The 9,612-nt window shown below is 42.1% G+C and overlaps 1 protein-coding gene across 3 annotated transcripts in view; it reads left to right on the top strand.

Moving 5' to 3' along the window:
- The window catches only part of TAT (tyrosine aminotransferase), a 12,527-nt gene extending 3,576 nt beyond the window's left edge, over nucleotides 1-8,951 (top strand). For 2 of the 3 annotated variants that reach the window (XM_029207994.1, XM_029208004.1), the window contains 9 exons: nucleotides 406-473; nucleotides 1,346-1,504; nucleotides 1,707-1,845; nucleotides 2,275-2,327; nucleotides 3,290-3,442; nucleotides 4,278-4,406; nucleotides 4,744-4,827; nucleotides 5,916-6,014; nucleotides 6,737-8,463. In XM_029207994.1, the coding sequence (XP_029063827.1) occupies nucleotides 406-473; nucleotides 1,346-1,504; nucleotides 1,707-1,845; nucleotides 2,275-2,327; nucleotides 3,290-3,442; nucleotides 4,278-4,406; nucleotides 4,744-4,827; nucleotides 5,916-6,014; nucleotides 6,737-6,877 (1,025 nt within the window). In that variant the 3' untranslated portion in view covers nucleotides 6,878-8,463. Of the gene's footprint in view, nucleotides 1-405; nucleotides 474-1,345; nucleotides 1,505-1,706; nucleotides 1,846-2,274; nucleotides 2,328-3,289; nucleotides 3,443-4,277; nucleotides 4,407-4,743; nucleotides 4,828-5,915; nucleotides 6,015-6,736; nucleotides 8,464-8,495 lie in introns of those variants that run through there. The other variant, XR_003791446.1, reaches the window with a different exon arrangement.
- The last annotated feature ends 661 nt before the right edge of the window (nucleotides 8,952-9,612 follow it).

The following is a 9,612-nucleotide window of genomic DNA, read 5'->3' as shown; positions in this document are numbered from 1 at the left end:
AAAAAAAAAAAAAAAAAAAAAAAATATATATATATAAAAAATACCTGGAAGGGATTTAGGAATAATCTAAATCCTAACTAATCTAATCCTATTTTAGATTATTTAATCTAAATTTTAGATTAAATAATCTAAAATAAAATAAAACATATCACAGTAACCAAGATGCTGCAGAGTATTTTATAGTTTGGGGAACTCTTTTTGTTATTATTTATATATTTGTGCTCATTATAAAATTGTAAGATATAAAGTTAATCTCCTTTATCTATAGTGACAGAGAGCTAAACTAAATTGTATGTGCTCTGAGCTGGGGCAGAAGGTAGCCTCGAAGCCCTGTTGACTTAAGGGCAAAGCTGTCAGTTGTGGAATGAAAACTTCCAGCTTCCTCATTCTGCTCTCTTCTCTCAGGCTACTTATCGAGTCGGGAGGAGGTTGCTTCTTATTACCACTGTCCCGAGGCACCCCTGGAAGCTAAGGTGAGCCCTAGAAAAGGAACCAGCTTGGGAACAGTATTGGGCAAACTCTACCCTTTTCCTTGTTTCTGTTCCATGAGGAATAAGGGTTTCAAGTGGAACAAAAACTAAGGATAATTTCCCTTTGGCAATTCAAGGACTTTTCATACGGGGAGGCCACTAATCAGTGCTTATATTTAATGTCATTATAGCATGATAATAACGTTGCATACAACTCGTATAGTGTCTGTCTCAAGGAGGCTTAAAGGACTCAGAGGTCACCCTATATTTTGCTTCTCTGCAAAAGATCATTGAAAAACAATAATTCATAAACATCAAATAATTGAAATTTTTAATTTTACCAATAGGTCTTTTATGAATCTGTAGCTTCCTTCACTGCCCTTAAGGTCACTTAGATGGAAAGATAGAGCTTCCATGGCATACTGGATTGATGGCAGGGCCAAGTTTAAATGCTACCCTCTGCTCTGTTGTCCACTGGGTGGGGGTCAATATTTCTTAACATTAAGAGGTGCCCTATATCTGTCTTTCAGAAGAGAGTCAGGTTTCAAATCTCTGGTCAAAAGTAAATAAATAACCAGGTGAAAAAGTCCAAGGGCATAATGATCTCTCGTGGAGGTCTGCTGAGTCACAACCAAGCCGTCCTTTTTTAAGTGATTTATTTCTCTTAAGTGGCCAACATTTTCAACAACTTTTAGATATGCACATATGTAAACATATTCACTTCTTTCAATTTTGGCTTTGTACAGTCCCCACTACTTTACATAGAGTTTGTAAAAATAAGGTTTTTTTTGCTTCCCACTCATTCATCTGATAACCTCTTTGCTCCTGTTGCTGTTGGAACCCCTAACAAAATGAAACTTTTCTGTTCTTTACAGGATGTCATTCTAACAAGTGGCTGCAGTCAGGCTATTGAACTTTGTTTAGCTGTGCTGGCCAACCCAGGGCAAAACATCCTAGTTCCCAGACCTGGCTTCTCTCTCTACAGGACTCTGGCTGAATCTATGGGAATCGAGGTCAAACCCTACAATTTATTGGTAAATGACTTTTAAATTTTAGACACAAGAGCTCAATTACTACTTCATAAAAATATATGACCATTATCTTAGCAGAGAAAGATCTGGAAGTGGGTGGTCGAGGCCACAGACACATTTTGTTATTTACATTATATCTTTGAGTGAAGTGAGTAGTCCTACATTTTTCAGAATCATCTTAGTCTCCCCCTTTTTTCCTCCCCAGCCAGAGAAGTTTTGGGAAATTGACCTGAAACAACTGGAATCTCTGATTGATGAAAAGACAGCTTGTCTCGTTGTCAATAATCCATCAAACCCTTGTGGGTCAGTGTTCAGTAGAAGTCATCTCCAGAAAATTTTGGCAGGTGAGTCCAGCAGACTTCACTTGACAGGGGAGAAGATGGGGATGGAATCCTTCAGGTGTTTCATGGAACGAGAAAGGAGTCCTTCACTAAGTTCCAAGCCTAGGATGGAGCTGGGAGGGCTCCACTGGGGTCTCTAGTGAGTGGTGTGCCCCTGGAAAGGTAGGAATTTCCTGAAAGAAGGATAAAAAGAGGAAATACTTGCCTCTTCACCACTCCCATCATGTGGAAGAGAGGGTTTGAAATATCTAGTTAATTAAAGAGCAAATTTAGGCTCTGTACCCTGGAAGAGTATAAGAAGAGTTTATAGTTCTTAAAGAGGAAGATGAAACATACAAACATGAAATGCAAAGTATCATAAGCCCAGGTAAATATTAAATGCTAAGGCAATTCACATTAAAAATGATTTCAGCATGTTTCTCTTATTTTCAGTGGCTGCAAGGCAGTGTGTCCCCATCTTAGCTGATGAGATCTATGGAGACATGGTGAGTCTTGGGTAGGATGAAACACTGCCATATTCTCAATCCCAAATTATCTCATGGCACCTTTAGATGTGGCACCTAGAATAATCAGAAGCAAATCCTAATCATTTCAGTACAGCACTAATCACTAGTATCCCTGCGCTCTAAACAGATATACAGATAACCAGCCCTTAGCCAGTTTTCCAAGATCCAAAAAGTTATAAAAATCTGAAGATTTTTGGAATTCATTTGGTGGCAAAACCTGACTTGGCCTGATATAAAGCTATTTGTAAATCTTTATGTATCTCACTTATGGATCTATATAAGAGTGTAAGGAAAGGGGCGGAACAGTTACTGTGCTTGATATAAAGCTATTTGTAAATCTTTATGTATCTCACTTATGGATCTATATAAGAGTGTAAGGAAAGGGGTGGAACAGTTACTGTGCTTGATATAAAGCTATTTGTAAATCTTTATGTATCTCACTTATGGATCTATATAAGGGTGTAAGGAAAGGGGCGGAACAGTTACTGTGCTTGATTAGGAGTGCTGTCCCCGATTGGCCTGCGGCTGTTATATAATATAAGGTACATGTGCTATATAACCTTTCTAAAATCCAAACAGTTCTACATTTTGCAACACACTTGAGCCCAGGAATTTCACATAAGGGATTATGGACCCATACATTATTGTGAAATCTGTAACTCCAACAGTCATTCATTCCCTAGAGCCAAGGGTTGTACCTATTACTGGGCTGGGGTCAGTTTCCTCATTTTAGGCTTCCTTTAATCTAGACTAGATACTGGGTTAAATGTATTTGGGTGTCCCCTCTGAAGCCTCTTGAGATCCCAATCACGCTTCAGGGTAGGAATGAGCCCGTAAATCTGAGACCCTGTCCCTAGTGATATAAGGAAAATTTTGCAAGGCATGGGATTCGGAGGAAAGTAAACCAGAAGACAACTGTAACAAGCACCTCTTCTCCTCAGGTGTTTTCAGATTCCAAATTTGAACCTTTAGCCACCCTCAGTAGCAACGTCCCCATTCTGTCCTGTGGAGGGCTGGCCAAGCGCTGGCTGGTTCCTGGCTGGAGGCTGGGCTGGATCCTCATCCATGACCGAAGAGATATTTTTGGCAATGAGGTGAGAGCAATGTGGTGAAATAGTATGTCTAATTTAGGGGTGATTATATTTATATATTTTTTTCTAAATATTTATTTATTTACTTTGCATGCACAGTGGTAAGGAGGTAAGGAGTTTTTTTCTTTCTTTTTGGCCCTGTAGTTCCGTGTGCCTGGAAAGACACTGGATACAGACAGTACTAGTTATTCCTCTCCAAAACTCAGTTTTTCTGTCTTGGTGAGGAAGTTCCATCCACCTCCAATTTTAGTACCACAAAAAAGGAAACAATAGCGGTAATGATACCTAATATTGTTTGTGGGATTACAATGTGCCAGTGCTTTATGTACTTTATTTCAATTTAATTATCCTAACAACCCTGTGAGGCCAGTATTAGTATTACCTCCATTTCACAGGTAAGAAATATGAGACACAGAGAGGTTGTATAATTTGCCCAGAGTCACACAGCCAGTGCACGGCAGAGCTGGGCTACAAACCTAGGTGGTCTGATCTAAGAATGACACGAGGTACCATCACTTCTCCAGAGATTAAAAACTTGATAGAGGACTTCCCTGGTGGCGCAGTGGTTGAGAGTCCACCTGCCGATGCAGGGGACACGGGTTCGTGCCCCGGTCCGGGAAGATCCCACATGCCGCGGAGCGGCTGGGCCCGTGAGCCATGGCCGCTGAGCCTGCGCGTCCGGAGCCCGTGCTCCGCAACAGGAGAGGCCACAAAAGTGAGAGGCCCCCAAACGGAAAAAAAAAAAAAAAAAAAACTTGATAGAATTGGCAGAACAAGGATCTCCACAGTGGGGATGCCTAAGAAAAGCTAAATAATGTGTTTGCCGGGGGGCTTTTAGATCCGAGATGGGCTGGTGAAGCTGAGTCAGCGGATCCTGGGACCCTGCACCCTTGTCCAGGGAGCTCTGAAAAGCATCCTGCATCGCACCCCTCAAGAGTTCTACCACAACACTCTAAGCTTCCTCAAGGTAAGGGCAGCCCATGACTTTCCACTCTGGGAGTCAAGGAATGCCACCAGTGGAATTTGAAATAATGGGTCCTCATTTCTGGAGCAATGCTCCATTATGGGGCTTCCAAACCAGGAGGTGGCATCAGTGTAAATATCTACCCACACATTTCTCTAACTTCTGGCAATCCACCCTGCTCCTGGCCAAAAGCTTCAAGTGGCAGAGTTTTTATCTTGTTACCCCTTATGCCAGGAGAGCAAACTTAGGTTCCCTGCCTTTGATGTGGGCTCTCCTTTTAATGACTTGGTTTTTCTTTTGCTTAACTTCTCATCCTTGGTGTCTCTGTCTCCTCTCGTAGTCCAATGCAGATCTCTGCTATGGGGCATTGGCTGCCATCCCTGGACTCCGGCCCATCCGCCCTTCTGGGGCCATGTACCTCATGGTGAGTATGTGGGTGGCAGGCAGTTGGTGGTAGGCGGGGGAAGCCAGTCTGCAGGGCTCACGAAGACAACCACATGGGCTCCTGAGCCAGTCAGTTTAGGAACTGCCTTGTTCTGAATTGTCCCAACAATGTGGTTTAACCTCAGTGCTAAAAAAAAGAAAAAGGAAGAAAAAAACTCTTAAAATGACTTAATTCTTCATACAGAGACTCATTTTATATGTAGATACAGGGATGACATAAGACACAGATAAGAGGCTTTCCACACTACTGTAATTCTCACCTAGGAGAGATCTGGTTCCCTAGGAATATTTGGGGATATATAGGAATTTTGTCTGTTTTCAGAAAGACTGTGTGGGGTGCTATTGGCATTTTGTGGGCCAGGGATGCTAAATATTTTTCAATGGGCAGGATAGTTCCATGCAATCAAGAATAGCCTGGCCCATAATGATAATAGTGCCTTTTTAAAAATAATTAATTAATTAATCTATTTTTGGCTGCGTTGGGTCTTCGTTGCTGCGTGCGGGCTTTTTCTCCGGTTGCGGCGGGCGGGGCTACTCTTCTTTGTGGTCGCAGGCTTCTCATTGCGGTGGCTTCTCTTGTTGCGGAGCATGGGCTCTAGGCACGTGGGCTTCAGTAGTTGTGGCATGGGGGCTCAGTAGTTGTGGCTCGTGGGCTCTAGAGCACAGACTCAGTAGTTGTGGCACACGGGCTTAGTTGCTCCGCGGCATGTAGGATCTTCCCAGACCAGGGCTCGAACTCATGTCCCCTGCTTTGGCAGGTTGATTCTTAACCGCTGGGCCACCAGGGAAGTCCCAGTAGTGCCTTTTTTGAGAAACACTGGCATCCTATCTCCAGCTTTCATTTATCAGCATCCAAGAAGGAACCCTTCAGTAAACTAAAACATTTAATATAAATATATCCTCTCTTCCCTATGAAAAATTCTGTGAGTTCATAAGAGCAAGAACTTTTAGTTATCAGTAGTGGAGTTCCAAGATGTTTTTTAGAGTAGTCCCTATCTTAATTTGTGGCATAGGGAGTTGGCCTGTTTTCCCTCCTGATAAATTTGCATCTCCCTGTTATTGGTATAGGTTGGAATTGAGATGGAACATTTCCCAGAATTTGAGAATGATGTGGAATTCACTGAGCAGTTAGTTGCTGAGCAATCCGTCCACTGCCTCCCAGCAACAGTGAGTGCTTACGTCTCTCAGGACACTCTCAACGGTTTCTAGAGCCTCAGGAACTCTCCCTGAGCTGGTCTTTAGCCTGACTTTCTCTCCCCCAACAAAGCATACTGTCGGCCTTCATATACTCAGGTTCCTCATCCACGGATTCAACCAACTGTGGATGGAAAAATATGAGGGGAAAAAAATCCCAGAAAGTTCCCAAACTTGAATTTGCTGCAGACTGGCAACTATTTACCTAGCATTTACATTGTATTAGGTATTAAAAGTAACCTAGAGATGATTTAAAGTACACAGGAAGATGTATGTAGGCTATGCAAATACTATGCCATTTTATATATGGGACTTGAGCATCCTCGGATTTTGGCACTCTCGAAGGTTCTGGAACCAACCCTCCATGGATACTGAGGGACTACTGTATTCTCTTTCGAAAAGATTCAAACTGATGGGTCTCATGACCTCTATTTAAAATTTGTTTCTCCCCCATCCAGGAAGAAAAATTGTGGTTGAACATTCTAGGTGAGAGGAAATCAAGCTCGTCCCACAAATTCCTTTTAAGATAAATTAACTCAGTTACTGGCTTAGCAGTCCAGTGGTGGGAACTGAGTGAAATGACAGCCTTGGGTAAATGGCATCACTGCTTTTTGCTGATTAGGGCCCTGGCCATATTAGGGTGGTCCAGTCCCTGATTCAATTGCTCTGAGAATAACAGGCTTTTGTTTTTGCAGTGCTTCGAGTACCCAAATTTCTTCCGAGTAGTAATCACAATCCCCGAAGTGATGTTGCTGGAGGCCTGTAGCCGGATCCAGGAGTTCTGTGACCAGCACTACCATTGTGCTGAAGGGAGCCCGGAGGAATGCGACAAATAGGACGCAGTCCATTCTCCTGAGTGTGTGTCCCATCGGGCTGGGGAGAGCGGGACTGAGCCCTGCTGCTCCTCAGGTGCCCCTGCTGGGAGAGGGGCCTCACAAATACCACGACAAGGGCTCAGAATTGCTCCAGCTTTCCCCCAGCTGTATCCACACACACACTCTGAACCCCAGATTTCATCGCATTCTGCTCTGCTGGAGTGACTCACTAATTCATTAATCCACCCCTATGACTTCCACCAATCCATCCTCCCATATGACTTCCTCCTTTTAGCTTGAGAGTACCAGGTGAACAAAGTTACCCAGGAAATGGTAGAGACAGGAAAATTAAGAACTCAGGATTAGAGAATCAAAAGATTGAGGGAAGTTGTGCCCCCAACCATTTCCTCTTACTCTAAGTAAGAACACATTCTCTTCAGTCAGGTCTGAAGCCCAACTCTGTTACTGGCTCACTTCAGGTATACATCACTGTATGCAATAATGCTATAATGAAAGAAGTTGGGGACACATGTATTTGGTTAATTCTAAACACATTAGGAAAGCTTGCCAATTTGAAGGATCACTTACGGAAACTTTTCGTTGATTTTTTTTTTGTAGAGAATTATTTTGTGATACAAAGAAATTTAATTGATAGAGATTCTAAATGTAGATATATGTGTATCAGGCTTTCTTAAAATGACGGCACATCTGTACTAAAAAAAGGAGGAATCAGAGGACCTTCCAGGAACGCTGCTGTGTAAGGGCCAGAATTTTCTTCATTCGTCATTGTTATAGAATCATTATTACTTTTGCTGTAACGTTGATATTGATTTATTGATATATATGTTATATTATCTTTTCATATGTTTTCTAAGAAACATTTATATTGAAAAGATCTTTTATTTTGCCAAGGGCATAAATTATTGTTTTCCTTTTTCTTTTTTTTTAAATAAATTTTACTAAGTATTCTCTTCTGCGATGTCATTTTTCTCCTCTGTGGGGAATTTCTATCCCCAGGTGCTACTTATTGCTCAGTCTGATTGATTTATTACCCACTAGGTTTCATTTATTTCTTTGTAGATGTACTGACATTTGGAGTCACTTAAGAAACACTATTCCTAAAATATTTTATTTGGGAGCTCAACTTCTTGCTTGTACTTACAAACAAGACAAACTAAGAAGCAACATTATAAACACCTGGCCTCTGACTTCACACTTTCAACTTTTGGGATCCCCACTCTCCAAATTCCTACACTTCTCTAGATCTACTAACCACTCACTGGGTAACAAGTTGAACTGGTTCAGCTAACCAAGAGAATGAGGTGTGTCCGGTGTGCTCATCTTTCAGTATGAGCTTTTTGTCTGCAAATCCTCTTAAGCACAGTTGCCTAATTTTTTCCTAACCATTTCCCTTGGAGGAGGGAGCCTGAAGTTATTTTGCAAGGTTAGGGGCAGGAATATACCATAATCAATCTGGGAATTCTTCACTAAGGGATGTTTTCCTTATCTAGAATAGGAACTTCAAGTCTCAACTCTGCCAACCACACCCAATTAATTTCCTTTACAAAAATAAACATCAAACATCCCCTTCCCATCTATGTCGGACTTCGTTGAACTAAAATTTACCCTTTTTTTTCAGCAAAACCAAGAGGAATATACAATGATTGAGATGAAAAACATTTGTTTCCTGTATGCCACTCCTGCCGATTTTTCGAAAATTCCTGGCTCCTCTTTTCCTGTACCTCTGGCCCCAGCTCCCAAGGATATCTGTCCAGAGATAAACAGGAAGACTTAGTGGTTTACACAAAACGTTTTATCTTCACACGTATGTATAATTCTATCCAGCATTACTGAATCTAGACAGACTTCTTAAATTTCCAAATTTCCTTGATATCTACCATTTTGGTAAGGGAGTCAAATGAAAATTCAAAGATTTAAAAAACAAAACGGGGACTTCCCTGGTGGCGCAGTGGTTAAGAATCCACCTGCCAATTCAGGGGACATGGGTTCCAGCCCTGGTCCGGGAAGATCCCTCATGCCGCACAGCAACTAAGCCCATGCACCACAACTACTGAGCCTGTGATCTAGAGGCCGTGCCCTAGAGCCCACGAGCCACAACTACTGAAGTCCGCCCGCCTAGAGCCCGTTCTCCGCAACAAGAGAAGCCACCGCATGAGAAGCACGTGCACCACAGTGAAGAGTAGCCCCTGCTCACCACAACTGGAGAGAGCCCCTGTGCAGCAACAAAGACCCAATGCAGCCAAAAATATATAAATAATTTTTTAAAATAAAATAAACAAAAATACATGCACATTGGACATATTTCAAACGATGCAAAAAAATAAAAAAAAACACTCATGCCAGTCCTTCAGCACCTTTTCTTCTCCCCTGAGGTAATCACAGTAGCAGTTGCTGATCCATTCTTTGAGATTATTCTGTGTACACATAAATGCTTTTGCGTGTGAATTTTTCCTTTTTTTTTTTTTTCCTTTCTTCGAAGTAACTATTACTCAACTTTTTAATTCAGCTTCTGTGGAAGTCTAAGGAGGGATGACATTTCTGTCCATCATGTCCTGGGTGATTCTAAATAAAAAAGGGACCCCCTGGTCGAGGCTGCTTCCAAACAAGATTAAAATTCCCAAGAGACAATTCCCAGCTGCTTCGCGGATGGCGGCAGCAGGATAGTGGCTTCCGAGCGTCCCAGGATAAAACAAAGGATGCTTTAAAATGTCGGAGACAAGGGCTCGCAGCTGTGA

This window comes from Monodon monoceros, unplaced genomic scaffold (genome assembly GCF_005190385.1).
Source record: "Monodon monoceros isolate NGI ecotype Baffin Bay Population unplaced genomic scaffold, NGI_Narwhal_1 Super_Scaffold_10, whole genome shotgun sequence".
Taxonomy (NCBI): Eukaryota; Metazoa; Chordata; class Mammalia; order Artiodactyla; family Monodontidae; genus Monodon; species Monodon monoceros.
This window is presented reverse-complemented; position numbering and strand designations above follow the sequence as displayed.